This window comes from Penicillium concentricum (genome assembly GCF_028827145.1).
Source record: "Penicillium concentricum strain IBT 3081 chromosome Unknown utg000002l_segment0_segment0, whole genome shotgun sequence".
Taxonomy (NCBI): Eukaryota; Fungi; Ascomycota; class Eurotiomycetes; order Eurotiales; family Aspergillaceae; genus Penicillium; species Penicillium concentricum.
Genome location: NW_026622755.1, coordinates 9,900,246 through 9,921,709, shown reverse-complemented (window position 1 = coordinate 9,921,709; position 21,464 = coordinate 9,900,246). Strand labels below are relative to the sequence as shown.

The window sequence follows — 21,464 nt, the reverse complement described above, 5'->3', positions numbered from 1 at the left end:
ACAGCCCTCGTTCACGCAGAGAAAAGCGCCAAAATCCCACATCTCGAAGGTCAATTTATCCTAAGACTTATTTATATCCACGTCTTTCTAGCCATTCTCGCCCATTCCAGCCCGGAGGTGGTGGCCTTGGGGTCAGATTTACCGGAGGCATACCACCCCTCGAAGTAATCATCTCCCCAAGGGCCAACATAACCTGGTCCATGCTCACCACCAATGCATCATCGCTATCCGTTGTGTCCAAGACCTTGCGAAAAATATCTATACTCAATGTATGGATATCGCGTCCATTTCCCCAGCCTTTCAGCCGCGATAGAGTAGTGAAATTGCTCTGTAGTCCGTTGTGGATTCCGCCTTCGGGTATCTCCAACATTGAAGTATCCAGTCCCTGCTTCTGCATCAATTGCACCATAAGCTGGGTGCATGATGTTGCATCCAGACTCTGGAACGTTATTGTGCGGTTAAATCGGCTTCGCAGGCCCGGATTCGAGTCTAGAAAGTCGTCCATCTCCTGACTGTAACCGGCAAGAATAATGACCATTTTCTGTTGGAATTGGGGACTCGTAAGGGCACCAACAATCTCTGCGATAGCATCTTTTGAGTAGGTATTGTGTGATTCTGAACCATCGCCGAGACGATATGCTTCGTCAACAAATAAGACCTTGCCCACCGCGCTCTTGAGAAGCCTTATAATTTTAGGGCCGGTTTGTCCGATATATTCACCGATAATATCGCTCACTGAGCATTCAATCACTTCGGCGCTGGCAAGAAGACCCATGTGGTAGAATATCTGTCCCATGTTTCGCGCCATTGTTGTCTTGCCGGTCCCTAGGTTCCCGTTAAGAATCGCTTGAATCGGGGGGGGGGGGGGGGGTGATAATACATACCTGGAGCTCCTCGAAAGATATAATTGAAAGAGATGTAATCTCGGGGGTTGAGGTTTCGCTCGACGGCCTTCCTTGCCACCCTGGTATTGGCAAGCAGATCGGACATGACTGTATCGTTGCCGACCACATCTTGAAAGAGCCTCTCGCATTCCTTCTCGGCATCGAAAACACGGTTCCAATCTTTCGAAAAGTCTTCCGGCTCAAGAACCATTGGGTCTGTTTGGGGGTCATCCATACATCGCTTATCAAGCGAGAAGTGTGCCTTTTGTAACAGTGTATCCACCGCGCTAGCGTTTCCAAACCTAGGCGACACCATACCATGCGCTAGAACCGCCAATGCAGCGGACTTTGCATTGGACGATGTACCCATGGCAGCTGATTTTAGTCGGTTGTCCAATATCTGCTCCAACTGAGATAGCGAAAAGGATGGGAATCGGAAGGCAGAAGCCAGTGGGAACCTTGTTGAGAGACCTGGATTGGCATGTTGAAACATGTTCAGCATGTCGTCCTCGTTCCCTACAAGCAATATAATGCTGCTGGGTGTCTGACCAGGCAGGACGAGGGAAATCAACGCGTCGATGGCATTCTTGTAGTCAGATTCGCCGTACGATGTGGGTCCACCCCAGAGTGCATGTGCGTCGTCGATGATCAAGACCCTCCCTTTTGAACCTTTCAATTTATCGTGAGGATTCCAGGTAGTTACCAGACTCGAGGCGTTTACTTCAAGTACTGTTCAGAGAGAAGATTTAAGTGACAGGTCATCATCGTGTATACACAATTAGTCAGGCGGATGCTTACCGGACTTCCTCTTGACAAATCCTATCCGATGCAAGATTCTAGCGTAGAGCTTTGCAACTGTTGTCTTCCCGGTACCTGGAGAGCCTAAGAAAAGGCCTGTGTGGGGGATAGGGCGCGGAGGCAGCCCCTTCTCTTTGCGCGCGCGATTATCGACTGCTCGGTGATGTAACAAGCGCACTTGGTTCTTGACACTCTCAAGGCCTACCATTCGCTCCAAGGTTCGCCACGCTTTGATGTTCTCAAGTGTGACAACGTTACTAGAATCGTCACTGTCATCGTCGCTGTCATCGTCGCTGTCATCGTCACTATCATCGTCGCTATCATCGTCACTATCATTGTCACTATCATCGTCACTATCATCGTCGCTGTCGTCGTTACTGTCATCGTCACTTTCATCCTCCCAGTCACTGTTCTTGTCACCATCACTGAGTGCATAAGAATTTGCCAGCCCAGCTGGCGGGACCTCGACACAGGGCAGGCCTCCGCCTACCAGTCTCTCCCACATGCTACTCTCACTCGCATTTGTAGCCATACCATCCATCTCCAGCTGGCTGCCCTCTTCATTTGCAGAACGGTGTTCTTCCCCAAACAGGATCAGTCTCGTGGTTGTGCTGGGTAATGTGGCAAAAAGAAGCCCTTCATCAATCCGATCTGCTCCATCAACAATGACAGTTTCGGCCTGTATACAGGATACTTCGGGCATAAATTCTGCCAGATCCTCGGCAGCACAAAGATAAATGCATGGATCCAATCTATTAAATGCATGGAGTCTCGTTTCGACACGTAGGCGTACCATCTCCTTAAAAGAGGCGTCATATTTCCGCAATTCATCCTGGATCTGTCGCCTGTACTGCTTCCGAGACTTAGAAGTCATATTGGTGATACATCTCTTGTCCATTAGCAGATCCTCTGGCCAAATCGGCAAATCGCTCCCAGAAGAGCTACTTTGTTTTGTATCTTTGTGGTTTGACTGACGATCAGCCAAACATGAGTGGCCCTCGTGATAAGAGTCTGTAGATTCACCCGAGGGTCCCGTCTGGCCGGGGATTTTATCAGGTGACTCCATACTCGTTGAAAGACCCTCTGGTTCTTGCCGTTCCTCGTCGCATTCAGCCAACATCGAGTTAGGAGTGCGACGGCCCTTCCAAAGCGACGAGCCGTCTGAGTCATTCTCTTCATGTTGGCTTATGAGGCCTCCTGGGAATGCGAACACATCTTGCATGCATACATCCAGATGCTGAAGACTAGCGATCATGTCGTTTAATTTCTCCCTCGATGCAAAAACAAGAAAAACCTTCTGGCCAGAAAGCCGAAACAGAGACTCGAGAATAACCTGGCTAAGCGGAAATGGATCAACTCCTGTTCACACAAGATTAGCTGAGTAGTAAATCCGACTCATTATAAGGCATACCAGCTGCTGTTTTGTAAAGCGTAACTCGCTGAGTAAAAGCCGGTATACACGCCGTAATTCCCTCTTCTAGTCCTATCCTGGTGCACATGAAGTATTCAGGCAACTTCAGCGCACGGTACGCCGACTTGAGATTGTTTTGTATCAGTGACTCAAGCAGCCGGTCCAGCCCTGGCAGTGGTACCGGAGCAGGGGGGTTCCGGCTGTACAGAAGTAATTCTTCACTTAAGGGCAAATCATCCCTCTTCTGTAACGACTCTAGAATGGGCACCAGTTTCCACGCTGATGTTTTCGAAGGGTAATGCTTGTATTCATGTTTTGGGAGCTTGTACGTCATGTGTTGCATATGAAACTTCAGGTTGGAGGGAGCATCCGATGGAACATGAAGCACGTACGTGATCGGTCCCTGTGCCGTTTCGGAGCTCGAATAGTATGTCCTTCCCATGGCTAGAAGGTGGCTTTTGGATAGCACAAAGCAAAGTTTGCCATTCATTTTGTATTTATCATGGCTTGGACCCGGCTCGCCGTTATCTGATTCTTCATCATCTTTGGTGTTTTTCTGCTTCTTGTGATTCTTGGAACCGAGCTCTTTCGAAACTATATTCATCTATAAGCACACAATGCCAGATCTTAGGACTTGCATATACTCACCCTCAGAGTGAAGAGCAAGAATTAAGGCATTGCGTAAGCGAAAGAAATGACTTTCTAGTAACTGTGATAAGGGAGTTTGTGAGGGGGTGCTCGGCGGTTGCATGCTGCTGCTAGGAAATGCCTCTATTTCTGCAACATCTGGCAAGGCAGAAATGATACGAAAGTCTACCAGCCCCGCCTTGTCCTCTGAGGATTCTGGCTGTGAGGGTAACTCTGGTGGTGCTGAGGCCCGTCCCGCATCATTCGATGGAAATGATCTATCTTCCACCGCCATATTGTATTGGCGACACTTCCAAAGCACTCAAAATCCCTGAAGAGAGCCTGGAAGTGAGATTTTTGGTCAGAAAGAGTTCAGCTGGGCAGCCTAAAGACTTATAGCCTAATAATAGTACCAAATAGGTTAGGCCAAAAGAACGCCTCTCTTGGCATATGCACAGGCTGGCAGTGCACAGCCACTAAATTGAGGATTTTAGTCCTCCCTCTTGGCTGGACACAGGCCCTTGCTAGCTTGCGAGTATCGCGACATGAAAAATGCACTGCCTCATAGAGACAGACGGGACATAACCAAGATACTGAGTGTTAGGGGGCTCATAGACATCTGATGAATAAACGACCGCCGAATATGCTACCGGCCATTGCCCACATGACAGCTGAATCTGTCGGGGGAAGAGGCTCTGTTCATAAGTGAATGCAGATCTAACTGGATGTCCTACCAAATGTGGCAACTTTGGGATATTTTTCTTGAATATGATTTTGTATTAGCTTTTACTCCGTAGCCAGAAGGATGGAAAGAGTTAGACCCCAAATATAAAATGCAGTGAAAAGCGTGTAAAACATGCAAATGACCGTCTCGAGTGTATATTAATCATGTTTGCTTCCAAATGCGTCGGCTGAATCTATTTTTATAGCTCGACTTGAGCAAATTAGTGTTCTTGAATTAATTAGTGTGGTCGCTTTAAGGTGAAAAGGCGAGAGCTAATATCCATAAGATCGGAAGTATAGATCCACATGTAGGCCCACCTGTAATCTTAGAACCTGAATCCCACGGTCTACCTAAAATATCAACTAGTATTGCTAGCATGAACCCATGTATGGGTGGTATGCCTGCACAAGGTTCACGGGGACAGCTCCATGAAGACTGAGATTTGCAGCATCAGGACTTTCCCAATTACTTTGCCAACGTGACCATAGACATGCCACCGCGGAAGGTTGAAGTTCAATTCAATACAATTGACACTTGCCTCGTGGCGACTGCATCCAAGAGGACGTTATCAGTCTGCCTAGGATAGAAATCTTTCAATATCGGTGCCTCCTCAATATACGAAGACCTCGGTCACAACTTCGGCGTCTCATATCTTAGTCAGATTTGCTTTTAGAGAGATATTGTCGTTGATACAGTAGTGATAGATGGAGCTTTGACAAACTGCGGATGTAGCAGTCAACTTTAGCCAGGGTTTGGGAGAATTCCTTGGTCTAGGATACGTCGAAGATGCCCTAAATTCTCTCTATAGATGGTCTATAGTACTTGGTCAATAAAAAGGTGCTAAAAATAGCTATATATATAGTATGTGGATGCAAGCTCCCGCTTGGGCCGGATGCACCATCCTCTAGGGCGCTGTCAATACGGCTAAGTACATCGGGCACCTACATACGATGACCATCTACGCCCTCGAGATAGCGATTTCAGTTCTAATTTCTCTAGTCGCTCTAATAGACATACTGCCGGGCTACCCGTATCTGCGGCTCTAAACGCCAGGGAGCCAGTTACGTACTTCTCAATTCTAATTATCAACCTAATCCATAACGACCCAAGAGCCTTGTATGACATAGAGACTCAAACTCGAATGATCAATTGTGCCGCAAACCAGAAAGATTACAATTTGATATTCCTTGCTGACAGCAAATTCCAACTAGGATGAAGACAATTTCATGAAGATCGACAACGCAGTGTCTGGGATATTTCAGTGTTCCTCACTGCATCTGTCCCAGAACCAGCTATAATAATCAAGCCTTATCTACTTCCAGTGAGTTATCTGTTATATATACTGCCCAGTATGCTACTTCCACTAGCAGGGGCGCGGCAGTTGGTCCGGCTAGCAGTCCTAACAACGCCATTACGGGGGTGGTTGGAGCTGGAATCTTGTTTACCCATAGTATAGTGTAAGGAATGTAAGATTAAATTCCTTCGAAGATCCTTGTGAGTGAAAAAGAAAAGTCCTATATTAGTATGAGTATGTAGATCGTGCAAACAGAGCAAACATAGCTAAATTATTGTTCTCCACTCCAAGCAAGTTTGAAGGACACGAAGTCCTTAAAACAATCGCCACCTGTTGACTCACAGCATTGGAGCCTAATCAACTGAAAACGCTAGTCACCTTGTACTTACCACTAACAACAACCTCAGATCAACCCAAATCAATATTTCTCCAAGCATTACAGACCATAGACCACAATCCAGAGAGCTGTCTAGCTCTCAACCAACCATGCACAGTCTCACTAAACTGGCACTCACAGCTCTGCTGCTGATCTCACCAGCAGCATGCAATCCAAACCCCAAACCACCCGGCAAAGATGCCATTCTACTATCAAATGTGCAAACCTTAACTCTCCGCGCGCACCGCATGACAAGCGCACGCCGCGTCTCACCAATCCCCCAACTCAGCTGCGCAGGCCCATCAAAACAAATATGCAACCTCTACCAACCAGAAGTAATGCGCTGCACAAACCAAGGTTACGACTACGACGCGGAAGACGTGCAGTGGACCTGCACCGCAGACCTGCCGGCGGAGTTCAAGCTCGGCGCAACAGATGTAATCTGCGAGGGGTACCGGAATGCCGATGATAAGTGGGTGTTGAAGGGGAGCTGTGGGGTTGAGTACCGGCTGCTCTTAACCGAAGCTGGTGAGAAGAGGTTTGGGAAGAAAGGAGGCGGCGATTCGGAGTGGGATTGGGCTGGGAAGGGCCGGTCCGGGACTGGAGGCCAGAAGACGACGGCGGTGCTTGGGGATCTGATTTTCTTTGGGTTCATCGCTGCCATTTTCGTTATGATCTTCTGGCCTATGCTGGCGCAATGTTTCGGGTGGGGGAATCGGCGAGACAGGCGTCCGGATCAGGCCCCGGGGACGGGTGGGTTCTGGGGAGGTGGTGGTGGAGGTGGAGGTGGTGGAAATGATCCTCCGCCTCCGTACAGCAGTTTCGATTCTTCTAAACCTGCCGGTCAACAGCAGGGCTGGACGCCAGGTTTCTGGACTGGTGCGCTAGGCGGTGCTGCCGCTGGTTACCAGATGGGGAGACGTTCTGATAATGGATCGCGCGGCGGAATGCCAATGGGCAGGTCTGGTGGATATGACCCCGGTGAAGGCAGCTCGAGTTCGCCGCCGCAGTTTTCATCTACGACTGCTAGTACTGGGTTCGGGTCGACCAGGCGTAGGTGATCTCATGAACATGTCACTTACGCTTGTCATTTGCTACCGACTTGAGGAAACAGAGATATTAAAAGATAGCCAAAAAGGTCTTTGAGAAGAAACCACAGATCTTTAACTGGTAGCGGTAACTTATTGTGGCCATTATGATACTGGTACATATACAATGGGAAAACGAAGTAACAAATCGATTAGCAAATCAAAAGGCCTAAAACTCCTGGCTTGATATCCTGTAATCCTACACCCAGAACGCCGTAACCTATAATCTTTCGCTTCATAAGATTTCCATTAAAATCCCCGACTTAAGCCGTGGGAAAGTCATCGATCGATCCCAGAACCTCCTCTGTTCCGCCTCCCTGGTTTTTCAATCCCACCTTCTTGCGAGACTTCTTGACAACCGTCTTGGCATCCTTGGCATCATTGGAATCCCCAGTTGGGTTGCGCAGCATGTCCTCTTGCATCTCCTTCTCCTTGGCATGCTGGTCCTCAATCCGCTTCTTTTCATCGTCAAGTTCTTGCTGAACAACCTTGGGATCATCGTAGACAGTGTTCGTCATCTCTGAGTAGGTTGCAATGTCGATGGTCTCAGACGGGCCCATCAAGGTGTCCTTGATTCGTTGTGGATCACGGCGCTCTTCATTATTGAACTTCAACTTGATCTGACGACGAGACCGGCCCGGGAACATTTTGCTGATAACCATGAAATCGGTACCGAACATGCGCAGCCCACGATAAAACAGATCTGTCATCTCTTCATCCCATGCTTCAGTCTTTGTACGCTTGCCGTACGAGGCCTGATTGATCTTTCGGGTGAACGAGCTTTCCACCACATCTTCGAGGTCGCCGGCGGCTCGGGCGGCATCCGCGTGACGATCGACCTGCAGGGACGTATTATCCAGCACGATCTCGCCGTTAACGATTCGCATAATGGGGCCATTTTGGGGTTTCCAATCGACCGGTTGTTCGGCTTTCTCCTGTTCAGCCTCGGTTTGCTTAACGGGTGTTCCTGGCCCAGGGGTTCCGCCCTGCTTTTTCCGTTCTTCTTCAGCCTGATCAATCTTGCGCAGCTCTGTCTCGCGCTTGGACTTCTTTCCAGTGCGGAGATCTTTGCAAAGCTCTGACATTTTCACAACATTCGGCAAGATTTCCACAGTCTCTGCGCCTTCCGGGGTGGGTTCGCGCTTCTTGCGGGTACGCTTTGGTTTCTCGCTACCCTCAGGATCCGATGTACCGGCCTTGGAGTACTTTCGTTTCTTTGGCTTTAATGGATCTGGAGTCGAAAGGTTGGATTCACCGGGCGTTGCGCTTGCATCTTCGATTGTAGGCACAATTGACTGGGAGCCTCGACGGCTTGCCGCTACGGATACAGACTTCTTCCGAGGTGGGGCCGCAATAGATGTAGTTGATGAAGTTCGAGCGCGTTTTGCTGGTCGATCCTCGGTTGGGGCAGTTTGGTCGGTTTCAGGTTGAGATTGAGGTAGAGCTTCGGTTGAATCGACGAGGTTTTCTGCGGCCCGCGCTGTTTCAATCCTGGCGTATTCTAAAAGAGCCTTCTCGGGCCCATGCTCCTCGGAGGGTGTGGGTTGAGCCTCACTGGTCGGGACATTGGCGGGAGATGGGGTGGGTTGAGTGGAAGGAGGGGTAGGCGGGGCGGTTAAGACAGGCGTGGGTTGTGAGATAGAGGTAGAGGCATCGCCTTTCTGTGGATGAGGGTTCGCAGCCGGCTTTGGGATAGGAGTTGGCTTCGAGATGGCAATTGGCTTGCGGATCGGAGTGGGTTTCGAGATTGTAGTCGGCTTGGGGATCGGAGTCGGCTTGGCGATGAGTGTCGCGGTAGGTGTGACGATCTCTGTAGCGATGGTAGTGGTGACAGCACTAACATGAGCAGCAATCGGGGGAGCAGCTGTGGTGTCCAAAGCAATGGGTGTTTGTTCTGTGGTAGGCGCAGCAACTGATGCGGGTGAGTCCTCTGTGACTGCCCGTGGTTCCGGCACTACAGCCGCAGAAGGCGTCACACTAGAGTCAGCTACATCTTTGGTTTTGTTTTCCTGAACAGGTTCGGCTGGCGACTGCTGAACAACACTAGGTCGTCTCGCGGGCGCGGCGGCGGGCGCACGGCGGATAGGCGCCTTCGGGGCGAATTTCTTGCCGGTTTTATCTATCAAACACAGAGTTAGAGATCGCAAAGGTATGCTTCCAGCTCAGATAAAACTCACTGATTGCAGAACTGGAAAACGACTTCATGGCTGCCCATTGCTGTAAGGTGTGGATTGATGAAGATCGTAAAAAGTTCCAGGCCGGGGAAGTGGGCGATAATCACGTGATGACACTAGCGGACGCTAAACCTCGTTGAAAATCCTCCTGTCTTCAACTCCTCGATCTCTGCCATCCCACCCCTTCTATCGTCTGCTGGCCCGCCCTTCCTATACTTACACTTCTTTCGCTTTCTTTTACTCGCTGTTTCTTCTTCTACCGGACTCTCCTTCGACAGGATTGACACAGTCGCGAGATCTGCGTCTGGCTGACTGACGGACGGTCCGGTGGTGATAATAGCCCTCCCATCCCAGTGTAGCCACTGATGCCGGCCGTCGAACCCCCCGTCCCGTCTTCAGAGCCTGGTCTTGTCAAGATGGAAGACCGGAAGAGGCCCGCTGCGGACAGCAATGACTCGGCTCCGCCATTGAAGAAACAGGCTACTAGTGTTAACGGTGGCAGCAAGCCTCACCCGGATGCCGATATGCCATGGAAAGATGATCTGGAGGTAAGTTCGTGTTTTGGGTTTACTCCGCAATTCGGAGGTTTGCTTTTGGTCTCCTGTTGGGTATATGCTAATCGGACCCTTTGCGACAGCGATTTCAAAAAGAAGCGATTTTGCGACAGATGCAAGAGTATAAGCGGGAGAAATCCTCACTGGAATCGCGTTTGAGCCAGATGTCAAAGGCTGCCACGTTCCACAATGATCATCTCCGCGTTATCGATTTGTGGTTCAAACAGGCATGTTCCCATTTCTTTATCTCAGTCGACTTGAGAATAATCTGGGGGCAGTAACTAATCTCATAACAGTTAATTGATGAAGTGAAATTGCTACTTGGGTCATCGCAAGCAGAAGACCAAGGTCAGTGCCATTGTTTTAGCCCCACATCACCCTCGTTATGCCAATATTGACAATAATCCCAGACAACTCCTTTAAAAGCTCCTTACAATTCGAAGACGTTGAAGAGTTTGAGACGCATCTGAAATCACGGTCGGAGGATATTCGCGCAATAATTTCTCAAGTCCAGTCTAAGTCTACCGATGCGCCTGCCGATCTTTCAGAGGTACAGACTCGCCTTGCAAAGAAGTTGGCCGAAGAAAAAGTAGCGATCGCGGAACTCGAAAAAACCCTAGCCGAAAAGCAACAGTTAGAGGAAAGCCTCGAAGAAGCCTCGCTGCGGTATCTGGTAGCCGAAAAAAAACTTGATCGTGCGAAGAGTTTGACTGTTGCAAAATTGGAAAAGCAGCAGTCTATGGGTATTCAACGACCTGGAGAAACGGCACAATCAAAGCGTGAAGAATCGTCTCCCGCAAATGGAGGAACCCCCGCTGGAGACCGCAACCCCGAGTTGGAAGAAGCCAATAACAAGCTCACTGCAATTTCGGAGAAACAAAAGGAGCAAGTCCGGAAACTGGAAGCCGAAAATGCCAGCCTACTCGGACAAATTACCGAAATCAAAGTCAAGGTTGGATCCACCCCATCGTTACATTGTCGTTTTGTCGCTCACATCGGGATTCCAGTCTTCAAAGTTCACCGACGACGATTACGCCCACACTGATTTATTTAAACACCTTCGATCACAATACGACGATGTAGTCAAGCGAATCAACCATCTGGAAGCAACAAATGTTCAACTTCGCGAGGAAGCAGAGAAATACCGCTCAGAAAGAACCGCATACAAGATTCAGGTGGAGGATGAAACTCAAAGTACGATTGCTGAGAAAGAAGCTCAGTTGATGAGGGCTGAAACGGATCTTGCCCGGATACGGAATGCCCGCGACGAACTTCTGGCCGACCAGCAGATGCGAAAGGCCGCGCAAGATCAGAAGAAAACTTCTAGTCTGAAACTGCAAGAACTGGCAGATGCTAGAGAGGCCCGAATCACAGCTTTAGAGTCCGAAAGTCAAAGGTTGCGACTGCAGATTGAGGGCTCCAAGTCGGACGAAAATATCAACGAAATGCCGCTGGAGGAGCTTCGCGCCAAGTACACCAGCTTGGAACGCCAGTACTCCATGCTCAACACCGAGTTAACATCGATGCAGACGGCGTACACGAAGTTTGCTACTCTTGCATCGCAGAAAGTCACTGATTTTGGGGCTATGGAAGAGAAGGTCGCACGGCTGACGGCGGAGAAGTCTAAGGCAGATCAAAAGTTCTTTTCTGCAATGAAAACCAAAGAGGCTCGGGATGTCGAAGTCCGAACGCTCAGAATGCAAAGCTCCAAGACGTCAGATATTGTCTCCCAGCTGAAGGAGTCTGAAGCAACCACCCGGTCATTGGTGTCCAACATGGACAAGCAAGTCAGCGAGACCAAGGAGGCACTAAATGCAACCCTGAACAAATATCGGGCCATTCAGCAGCAGCTGACCGAGAGCAACATCCTCACGGAAGGATTGAAACAACAGGTTGCCGAACTCAAGGGGATTTCAATATCCAAGGACTCGACACTGGGAAGCACCACTTCTGCTTTGCGGCAAGCCGAAACAGAGGTTGCCGGCTTGAAACAGTCGCTTTCAGACACCAAGAAGAGTCTGGACAACTGGAAGAACAAGAGTCTTGGCAATTCGTCCTCAGAATATGAAATGCTGCGGGTATGTTGAATTCCCACATTTGTTAATAAACCAAAGCTAACCCCCTTCAGACACTTGCACTGTGCACAGTGTGCCGTCGCAACTTCAAAAACACGGCGATCAAAACATGCGGCCATGTATTCTGCAAAGATTGCGTCGAAGAGCGTCTGACGTCTCGCTCTCGCAAATGCCCTAACTGCGGCAAATCCTTCGGAAGCAACGACCACATGCATATCACCCTCTGATCGACCTACAAATCTCCTGTATTATATCTTCTTTTCGATGCTTTCCTCTTTACGCCTATCTTTTTTTAGTGTGTCCTATCCGGACAGGTTCATGGTGTGGTGTTTTTTTGTGTGATTTAGCAGGTGCAGGTCTGGTTTGGGCCGGCGTTTGACGAGTTATGCACGGTCAGCCCTAACTCGGGGCATCTTTTATTGTCTTTCTTCTTTTCCTCTTTTCCCCATTACAAACCAAAGCAATGGTGGGTTTCCTCAAGGCGCAGGGGCGTCGTTCGTCATTCCCTCTGGAGGAGAGGCCGGCGCACACTGATTTTCCTCAAGAGGCTGAGCTATTCTAGATTCTTGTGTCATGTAGGACTACCGTGTACGGAGCAAAAAAAGTACAAAGGAACATGACGAATGCAATGTGAGGATTTTCCATGCCCCTATGACTTCAATGCCTCCCATTATAAAAAAAATTTTGATTCTTGATTCTTGATATTGTCATATTCTCATGAGTTAAAGATCCGACTATACAACAATTCATGTCTGCCAACCCAAAGATCCAGCGCAGGTACAACCTGTCCAGCCTGCTCAACAGGCGTATCCCACTCGCGCCCAATGCGCTTCATCATCGTATCCTGCAGCTCCTGACTAGCCAACACATTCTGCGCCTGGTAAGGGCCCATGACACCCGCTCTAACTGCCGCACTAAGCACAGCCTTAGCATGATTCATAACAAAGACATACGCCGTCTGCTGCAAGTCCAGACCCATAGCCCGACAAACCACACCCCACAGCGGGGCAAAGTGGCCCTTGGGACCGAGATCCTCGTCTTCCTCAAGACAAGACTTCAATGCATCGGAGAGATCATCAATAGCAGTGGCGGCGGCCTCGGCATCCTCCGAAACCGGGTTCCCCGCGAAGCTGACTCTGAACGCGCGCTCCCAGACGCCGATGAGGGCGCGTCCTTGGGCAATGCTTGCGCGCTGTGCGACGATACATGGCGTTGATGCGTCCAGGTCGTTGTCTAGTGTGTCGAGGGTTGAAGGGTGTCGATACCCGGCTAGCACGTAGGGGAGGGATGTGCTTGCGATTGAGGCGATGGAGAGTTTGAGGAAGCGGTGGAAGGAGCTTATTGCGGTTGTGCGAGAGGATTTGTTGTGTGCTAGGTAAGACTCCAGTCCGCTGGAGTAGGCAAAAGAGCCTAGTGGGAGGGCGGAGTCTGAGAGGAGGAGGAGGGCGTGGAGGGATGTGCGGGTTGCGGAGGTGAGTTTGGTATTATTGGTATTATTATATGGCTCTATGTGGGGTTAGCTAGATGTATACGGTATTGGAGGTATAATTTGCCTACCTTTAACGACCCATGAAGAGGGTGGGCTGGGGTATTCGGAGGCTGCTAGTTGAGCGCGGGCATCTTGGAGGCGCGACTCGAGGAGGGCGACCTCAGCTTCGAGGTCTTGTGTGTCTTTGATGAGCATAGTGTAGTTTTAACAAATATGTAAGGTATAGTATATGTAATTTGTATAGAGTACAGATTTAATAGGTGAGAATTGAAGTATTATCTGATCTAGAGGGTGCGGAGTGTCTTATAGAAAGAAGCTCGCCGATCGGCAAAAAAAAAGCGGGCAGGTCGGAGGCCGCACACGTCCGAGAGCTCCCTATCAGCTTGACTGTTTCGCATTATTAAACTGTTTTTGGGCTTAGGCACTATCTTGCTGATCCTTTTTTTTTTTAATCTTATTTCCCCGTCATGAACTAAAGTCTTCTCCACAACCATGTCAGGTAAGCGTCTGCTAGACGCCCTCCAATTCCTCAATGTGTCCAAAACGGTCGCAGCCAAACATCTGGCCATCCGGCAACATCAACTAGATGTCTACACACGCACATCCTCCTTAACGAAGGGGATCAAGGCCCAAACCGAGGGCCTGATCCTGACCGCTCAAGCCGCCGCCGCATTGGCCCGCCGATTTGACGAACCTTCGCAACCACCTTCGCCGAGCCCGGCAGACTTCCCCGAGACGACGGCCGATAAGCCGCCCGCCAGCACTGCGACATCGCCACCTCCCGACCTCGCCCGCAAACTGCAACGTCAGGCCGAATCGCAGATCCCGGCTTCGGCGGCAACATACAGCGGCAATGAGAAACCGAGTGCTCTGGATGTGAACAAGCAGCAGGATGTCTTCTATGAGCCATCGCTTCGGTCGGAGCTGAATCTCTCGGGACTCCCGAGAGTGAAGGTACCCAAGGTCGCAGGCGATGCTCAAGTTGGTAGTGATGGATTGAATGCGGATGTTTTCCACTCGCCTGTTGACTCAAAAAAGCCTGCTCCGGTCGAGCAGGAGATGTCAGACGAGATGATCCAGGGTCTTTTCCACAGCCCGAGAGTGTCGCGCATGATATCCGGAAAGCCGCCGCCGAAGAGGGACTGGAAGCTGGCCGCAAAGCCTCAGCAGCCGATCGTAAATGTCGCTAAACCAATCTCCCCGGTGGCCCCGAAATCTGAAGCTCAGGAGATGGAGGAACTTGCGGCCATTGTCGCTGAAGACGTGGTGCCCAGTGCGGCCACCCTCAGCGAGCCCAAGAAACAACAAGCGTACCAGATGCTGGAGTCGCGTGTGCCGTCCTCTCGATTGGGCAGACTGTGGCAGTACGGTGGCCTAGCGACCTCAATGGCATTTGGCGCTGTCGGGGAAGGTTTACGGCGGGCCACTGGCAGCCAGGACAATGGGTCGATTATGTTCAGTGCTGGTAACATGGAACGAATGGTAGCTAAGCTGTCAAAAATGCGTGGCGCAGCTCTCAAGCTGGGACAGATGCTGAGCATCCAAGGTGCGTTGTATCATGTACCTCACTGGTATCTCTAATGCCCATGCTAATTTCTCTAGACTCCAACATGCTCCCCGAACCAATCCAGCAAGTCCTCCAACGCGTGCAAGATCGCGCAGACTACATGCCCGCCTGGCAGCGCGACAAAGTCCTTACCGATAACCTCGGACCTAACTGGCGCGACCTCTTCACCACCTTCAACGAGGTCCCTATGGCAGCAGCCTCAATCGGCCAAGTGCACTCAGCCGTCCTCAAAAGCACCGGCCAACCCGTCGCCGTTAAAGTTCAATACCCAGGCGTCGCCGACTCCATCGACAGCGACCTAAACAACCTCTCAATTCTCCTAACAGCCTCCCGTCTCCTCCCCAAGGGCCTGTTCCTCGACAAAACAATCGCGAACGCGCGCACTGAGCTAGCATGGGAGTGCGACTACATCCGCGAAGCCGAAGGCGCCAACCGCTTCCGCGAGCTCCTAGCCGACGATCCGGTCTTTATCGTTCCGGAAATAATCGCCCACGCCTCAGGCAAACAAGTCCTCACAATGGAAATGCTAGATGGCGTAGCCGTAACCAAAGTAACAGACTTCACCCAAACGCAACGCGACTGGATCGGCACACAAATAATGCGCCTCTGCCTCCGCGAGATCGCCGAATTCCACTACATGCAAACCGACCCGAACTGGACCAACTTCCTCTACAACGCGTCAACGAACAAACTTGAACTCCTGGACTTCGGCGCCTCCCGCGCCTACCCGGAAGAATTCATAACAACCTACGTGCGCACTCTAATCGCCGCCTCCCGTAACGATCGCAAAACCTGCCACGACCTCTCCATCGAACTGGGGTATCTGACAGGAATGGAATCGCAAGCAATGGTCGACGCACACGTGAGCTCGATCATAACGATCGCGGAGCCGTTCATGCTTTCCTCGCCGGATTTGTACGACTTCAGTAACCAGACGATTACGGACCGCGTGCGCGAGTTTATTCCAGTTATGATTCGGGAACGACTGGCGCCACCGCCTGAGGAGACGTACTCGCTGCATCGGAAGTTGAGTGGGGCCTTCTTGCTTTGCGCCAGACTTGGTAGCTCGGTCCCTTGTAAAGCTTTGTTTATTGAGGCTATTGAGGCGGCGCGGCGGAATGGGTTGAAGGTGGAGTAGAGATTGTGGATCTGGCTATGTACTATAGACTCTGTATACTGTATACTATATATTAAAGAAATGATTTTTGGAATCTTATATCGGGCTAGATAGAGGGCCTTGCAAAATAAAGCACTAATACGGAGTACTTTGTAGTTCTTCTCTTGGGCTTGAGATAGTGGAGCACGCATTCCCGCAAGCTTTGCGCCCCCAAACTAGTGGAGTTGACTAGAAGCTGTTATTGCCCAATAATAATGATAGGCCATATTCTCTGTCAACATGCACTTATGCCCTAAAATCTTCCTTGGCTTAGGAGTCACAGCCTCTTGATATCTTCAATATCAAATCTCACTTTCACTCCATTCGTGCGTGTCTAATCACAAACCAGCCAGGTGATCACACTTCTCAATTATGTCCTCGGATCTCACCGGAGACGACTATCTCAGCGAATATTCACATGTCAGCAAAAATGCGATCAATGTACAACTTCTTCGGCTAGGCTTGGCCACTGCAGCGGTTGGATTTGTCCTAGTAAGTTTCCACCTGAAAGAGAAATGAACAAGAATGCATAGAATGGCGCATTGACTATTTGAAGGCTGCATATGTGGATAGGAACGTCACTGCGACATTCCTCGCATCCTCCACACCAAGGGCAGAACGGTGGATATTCTCCCTACAGAATTTCCGAGGCTTGCCAATCATTGCCCTTCATCGGTTATTGAAGTGTTCTCTTCTTTCCTTATTCCCGGCAACTGGCTCCAATGTCATGAAGTGCTTTCTCCTGAGCGTGATATCAGACTTGTTACTTTCAACTCTCAAGGTATCCAACGTGCATACCGTTCTCAATTTACACCCGCAAATCCCTCTGCACCGACGCATCTTCAATGAGTCAATATGGTTCGATATCTTCCCGGCTACTTTATTGTATAGCACAGCTTGGAACTCGTGCTTTTACCTTACCATCTTTGCCATCCGTACATTGGGCTTTGTGAATCATGAATTCACTATAGTCTCAAGCAACATTGCACTCTACATTGCTTTTGCCATATTTGGAATCCTTTACTTCGGGGCTATGGTCCCGGCGTATGCTATTTTTATCCGTGTCGCTGTTTCCCTGACCCCGTTGCAAGACCATCGCAGACAGATCAGGAATATGGATATCAAAGGTGTCTGGGAGGGTTTGTCATTGTCGACTCTTGGTATGCTCCTTAGACCATTTCATATTGTCTTTATCTTCGAATTCCTGGCTGCGTCATGCATAATGTTGTGTTCCCTCATATACTTCCCTGAAGACAGGTATGATGAGGCGGGTCGGTTCTTTGTCAAATACGCTGGGTAGTTTGATCTTGTTCAGGGATGAGCTGTGTCAATAGAAGACGAGACAAAAACAAACATTAATAGCAGTGAATTGATTTTACTCTGGATGACCAAATTGCTGCTAGCAATCTTAACCAATAATTAAGTCATGGCACACTTCGCCCGTAGGGGTTCGAGGGGTTAAGCAGCCGAACGAGCTTAAATAACCACTTAGGAAGCGCGGATTCGGGAGCGTTCGAAGGACTACACTTCGCTACATTCGAAGAGAAATTACAGCCTGCGTAGGACCACAGCCACTAAGGCCGCCCTTATTCGTGGCCACACAGCTGGCCGATAATTGAGCGAAGCACGTTCGAATTGCATGCAACGCGGGTTTCCACGGGACGGGAGGAACGCCAATCAACCTCCAATTCGAGTGGGCACTGGCAAATTCATAGTATTCAACTCAGCAATCTTTTAGTGAGGGATTCGCGGACGAGAGAATAGTGGGTGTTAATCTGAAGGGTTGACACCTCGTAGGCTTTGAGCGACGCGACCCTCTGAGAAAGAATCTGCCTTGGCCTTGACCAGAATTTATCCAGGTGCAATTAAACACGGTGGGAGGGTGACTGCCAGCGTTAATGCACCACTTCCTGTACATGGCGACAAGCGGGAGATAGAAGTTGCGTGTATTTGCACTGTGTGGGGCCTCTTAAGTTGAACAGAGGAAGAGCCCTAAGATCCAAAACGGGACTCCGTTGTAGATAGTATCATCCATCCTTCTGGCTATAGCACTGACGTGGGAAAAGAGACACTCGAAAAGGAAACTTGGAAGGACACTTGAAAGGACTTCGAAAAGAGAATGTGAAGAGATTATAAATATCCTGACAGCTTTTATATAACATATGACTGGGTCACGAAGAAGCCTTCTTATACAAATTTGAAGGCGAAGTGGATATAAAGTGAAGGAGATGTGAAGGAGATGTGTGAAGGGAATGTGATGTGGAGATAATACTAGGTGTCTGCTTTATATCACGCGCTCTTTCCTTAGGTAGCACCTGGGTATATATAGTCAACTCCTCCCCTTTCTTTTCCTTTCTCTCCTTCTCTTCACCTTCCTCTCCCTCTAAGAAAACCATCATAACATCGTGCAGTGGCTTGATATCCGCCTTGTGATCTTCCGGGAGAAGGTCTTGAATCGTCTTTTCGATGTTCGCGACTCTTGATGCCGAGTGGCAGGGTAGAGGATCGATCCACACCCACGAGTTATATTGGACCACTAGTTGCCCAGACCCCGAGCTCCGTTCTCTCTTCGCGCGGCACTGGGGCATGTTTACATCTGCTATGAATCCCATCCCTTCGCTTATCGAGCAGCCGATCCACGACTATGCTCGTTCGGATCTCCAGCTTCGGCCCAAAGAGCAGTACAACACCGACGAGCATATCGGTCGTGGGACGAAAGAGATGCTGAAAAGATAGGAGGTGTTTGCCGACACTACCCCGCCAGATGATACTGATCGGCATCGTTTGGCCCTAATAAGTCTTCCTGTGGATAAAAGGAGGACCCTAAAGGGCCTTAACAATGCCTACCACGATATGGTCGCACTTCGCCTTGCATACAATCAGATGCGTGGAGTAACAACACTTCACCTGGGGACAGCATCCATATCAATTACACTGAGGCTAGCAGTGATTAGAAGAGAAAAATCAGGCTAATTCTCGGACCCTACGAGAAGAACCAAGATGACTTTAAGGGGAAGATGCGGAGGCAGATGAATTCCTTGCAGCGTTGCGATTCTATAGAGGAGATTCTCGGGATACAAGTATCTATCGAAAGTAGAAAGAAACCCTGAATTACTGCCGTGAATTTCCTTCTTTGTGTATACCTTATACTTTTAACTCAGTGTAGACACTTCGTTTGTAGCTGCAGTTATTAAGTAGACCTTTTGGACTAGCCTTTCGATGGGACAGTCCTCCTTGTGCAACAGATTATTGCCGTGAGAGCTAAGTCTGAACACAGCTCCGGCGAGGGGATATGCGAGCCAGAATGCAAAATGCAAATGTATTATTTCACGGCTGTCCTATCGCTGCCTTGCACAAGGCATTATGGGCAAGTGAATTCAGCAGCCGGGAGGAAGACATTCCTTATGCTTCCCGGTGAAGACGCATGTAAAGATCGATAATGCCTATTGGGTCCAGGGGGTGGTTCAAATTATCATGCCATGTAGTTCACACATACAATCAATCCTCCCCAAAGACAGTGTGCCAGTAATCCTTCACCCCATCACAAATCCCCTCATACATAACCCAACTCTGAAACTTATCCTCAAGCTTACAAGCCGTCCAAAGAATCTCCTCCCAAAACCCCTTCTCAACATCAACATTACTATTAAACCCGCGTACAACATCTACCGGCAGCGTCCAGGCCCGCGTATAAGTACCCTCATCTGTAAATGCGGGATTAACCTCATGGGGCTCGAAGACGGTGGCAGGGTTAAACTTGGGGAAGTTGGCGTGTATGAAGAAGACGGGTGGTGCGGGGGCTTCATTGCCTTTGACACGCCATATCCCGCGATTGGTTAGGGCAAAGTCCTGCACGGGATCAAACTGCGCCATTGCGGAGCCGGCTATGCCACCGTTTATTCCGTGTCCGAGAGCACAAATAGACTCGCTGACTTGGTAGAAGGATTCGTGCATGGCGGTCGCGGCTGCGACGAAGGTCTCCTTGTCGCCTTCGCCCGCGGCGCCTTGTGAGAGGAGAGGGTAGTAGTGTGAGGGACCGTGGTAGTTGTAGTAAGTTGTGAGAAGGAGGGAGCGGAGGTGAGATCTTTTGGAGACGAGGACCTCGCCTGATTCTGTTGACTGGCGCAGGTCCATTGGTGGAGGTGGGTAGTTTGCGATATCGTAGAAGATTGGGGAGACAGAGGAGGCCCAGAAATCGGGCCATGTGACCATTCCGTTGGAGAGGAAGGGCTCGGTGGTGAAAAGTTGCTCTGGTTTCTCGAGGGGGAAGGCATCTGCGTCTAGGAAGAGGATCTCTTCGAAGGATGAGAAGAGCATTGCGAAGGGCTTGAATTGGTATTTCTGGATTCGGGCTGGGGCGGCGATGAGTATTCGGGATAGGACTACGCATCGCGCGTTCAGTGAAGGTAGGACTTCATCGCATATGTAGGGCTCGTACTCGTCTTCGTCGGAGAGAAAGACCTCCATCGGGAGCGTGGAGCCCGTTCGGCGGAGCATGCGGAGGGATATCACTAGCACTGGGAGATAGAAACCCCCTGCTGTTGAGACTATGCCTTTTGTGCCGTGGATGTAGGGGAGCTCGGGTGGGGAGTTGGTGATCGCATTGACGAACCCGGCATGCGCTTCTTTCACGGTGATGATGTCTTCCGCCGGAACGTAGAGGGTATCTGGGCGTATAGGTGCATTGTGAGCATTGAAACCTACTGTCGATGCCTTCTCATATTCGATGATAGGCTCTGTGTTCGGCGCGTGTTTCTCTAACAAGGCGTGGAACTCCCGCCAGAATTGTTTATGTGAGTGTGTCAGGCTTGTGATGGCCTGTGGTGACGAGATGGTAGGTTTGGGGATGTACACTTTGAATCCCAATATTGCCCAGGTGAGAAAAATAACGAGTGTCAGGGCTGCCAAGAGCGTTCGTACGCGTAGAAATCGCGGGATCAGCAAGATCATCGTGAAGTGTCTCGGATGTAAGTCCGTTGACCCCACAGAAGCTTGATCGGACGCTAAGATCGACGATCGCACCAATGACGTCGGAGAGGGTCAGGTACCCGTATGAACCGTGAGGCTGTTACAAGTTATAGACAACATTAGAAAGTTAACGACAATAAAGGCTGAAATTTCTAGAATGTAAGCCTGAAAGATTCCAAGGTTATCCCTTGGTTGCACAGACCGCTTTGATATCGACCATAATTCTCTATACTACATCAAGTGTATAGTCATTTGTGCTAGACAGAAAAGTGTTGGCAA

At 49.8% G+C, this 21,464-nt stretch overlaps 8 protein-coding genes across 8 annotated transcripts; 4 read left to right on the top strand and 4 right to left on the bottom strand.

Annotated features, from left to right (window-relative positions):
• Positions 1 to 67: 67 nt before the first annotated feature.
• On the bottom strand, positions 68 to 4,015 carry N7517_007505 (P-loop containing nucleoside triphosphate hydrolase protein; the record flags this gene model as incomplete). Its single annotated transcript, XM_056725235.1, has 5 exons — positions 68 to 825; positions 885 to 1,613; positions 1,683 to 3,041; positions 3,094 to 3,687; positions 3,742 to 4,015. 5 exons carry the CDS (start codon positions 4,013 to 4,015, stop codon positions 68 to 70), a joined length of 3,714 nt encoding a protein of 1,237 aa, XP_056581485.1.
• Positions 4,016 to 6,224: 2,209 nt separating this feature from the next.
• N7517_007504 (DUF1183 domain protein) lies at positions 6,225 to 7,175 on the top strand (the record flags this gene model as incomplete). Its single annotated transcript, XM_056725234.1, has 1 exon — positions 6,225 to 7,175. The coding sequence occupies one exon, from the start codon at positions 6,225 to 6,227 to the stop codon at positions 7,173 to 7,175; it is 951 nt and encodes a 316-aa protein (XP_056581484.1).
• A 290-nt stretch (positions 7,176 to 7,465) lies between these two features.
• N7517_007503 (transcription factor TFIIIB subunit BDP1) lies at positions 7,466 to 9,407 on the bottom strand (the record flags this gene model as incomplete). The annotated part of the gene is made up of 2 exons (XM_056725233.1): positions 7,466 to 9,321; positions 9,380 to 9,407. 2 exons carry the CDS (start codon positions 9,405 to 9,407, stop codon positions 7,466 to 7,468), a joined length of 1,884 nt encoding a protein of 627 aa, XP_056581483.1.
• Positions 9,408 to 9,741: 334 nt separating this feature from the next.
• N7517_007502 (E3 ubiquitin-protein ligase BRE1) lies at positions 9,742 to 12,232 on the top strand (the record flags this gene model as incomplete). Its single annotated transcript, XM_056725232.1, has 6 exons — positions 9,742 to 9,924; positions 10,014 to 10,181; positions 10,227 to 10,278; positions 10,341 to 10,882; positions 10,938 to 12,008; positions 12,059 to 12,232. The coding sequence occupies 6 exons, from the start codon at positions 9,742 to 9,744 to the stop codon at positions 12,230 to 12,232; spliced, it is 2,190 nt and encodes a 729-aa protein (XP_056581482.1).
• A 488-nt stretch (positions 12,233 to 12,720) lies between these two features.
• On the bottom strand, positions 12,721 to 13,689 carry N7517_007501 (urease accessory protein UreF; the record flags this gene model as incomplete). Its single annotated transcript, XM_056725231.1, has 2 exons — positions 12,721 to 13,511; positions 13,563 to 13,689. The coding sequence occupies 2 exons, from the start codon at positions 13,687 to 13,689 to the stop codon at positions 12,721 to 12,723; spliced, it is 918 nt and encodes a 305-aa protein (XP_056581481.1).
• Positions 13,690 to 13,986: 297 nt separating this feature from the next.
• N7517_007500 (protein kinase COQ8) lies at positions 13,987 to 16,199 on the top strand (the record flags this gene model as incomplete). The annotated part of the gene is made up of 2 exons (XM_056725230.1): positions 13,987 to 15,040; positions 15,097 to 16,199. 2 exons carry the CDS (start codon positions 13,987 to 13,989, stop codon positions 16,197 to 16,199), a joined length of 2,157 nt encoding a protein of 718 aa, XP_056581480.1.
• Positions 16,200 to 18,683: 2,484 nt separating this feature from the next.
• N7517_007499 (uncharacterized protein) lies at positions 18,684 to 18,953 on the top strand (the record flags this gene model as incomplete). The annotated part of the gene is made up of 2 exons (XM_056725229.1): positions 18,684 to 18,714; positions 18,766 to 18,953. 2 exons carry the CDS (start codon positions 18,684 to 18,686, stop codon positions 18,951 to 18,953), a joined length of 219 nt encoding a protein of 72 aa, XP_056581479.1.
• A 762-nt stretch (positions 18,954 to 19,715) lies between these two features.
• On the bottom strand, positions 19,716 to 21,167 carry N7517_007498 (alpha-mannosyltransferase; the record flags this gene model as incomplete). Its single annotated transcript, XM_056725228.1, has 1 exon — positions 19,716 to 21,167. The coding sequence occupies one exon, from the start codon at positions 21,165 to 21,167 to the stop codon at positions 19,716 to 19,718; it is 1,452 nt and encodes a 483-aa protein (XP_056581478.1).
• Positions 21,168 to 21,464: the final 297 nt, after the last annotated feature.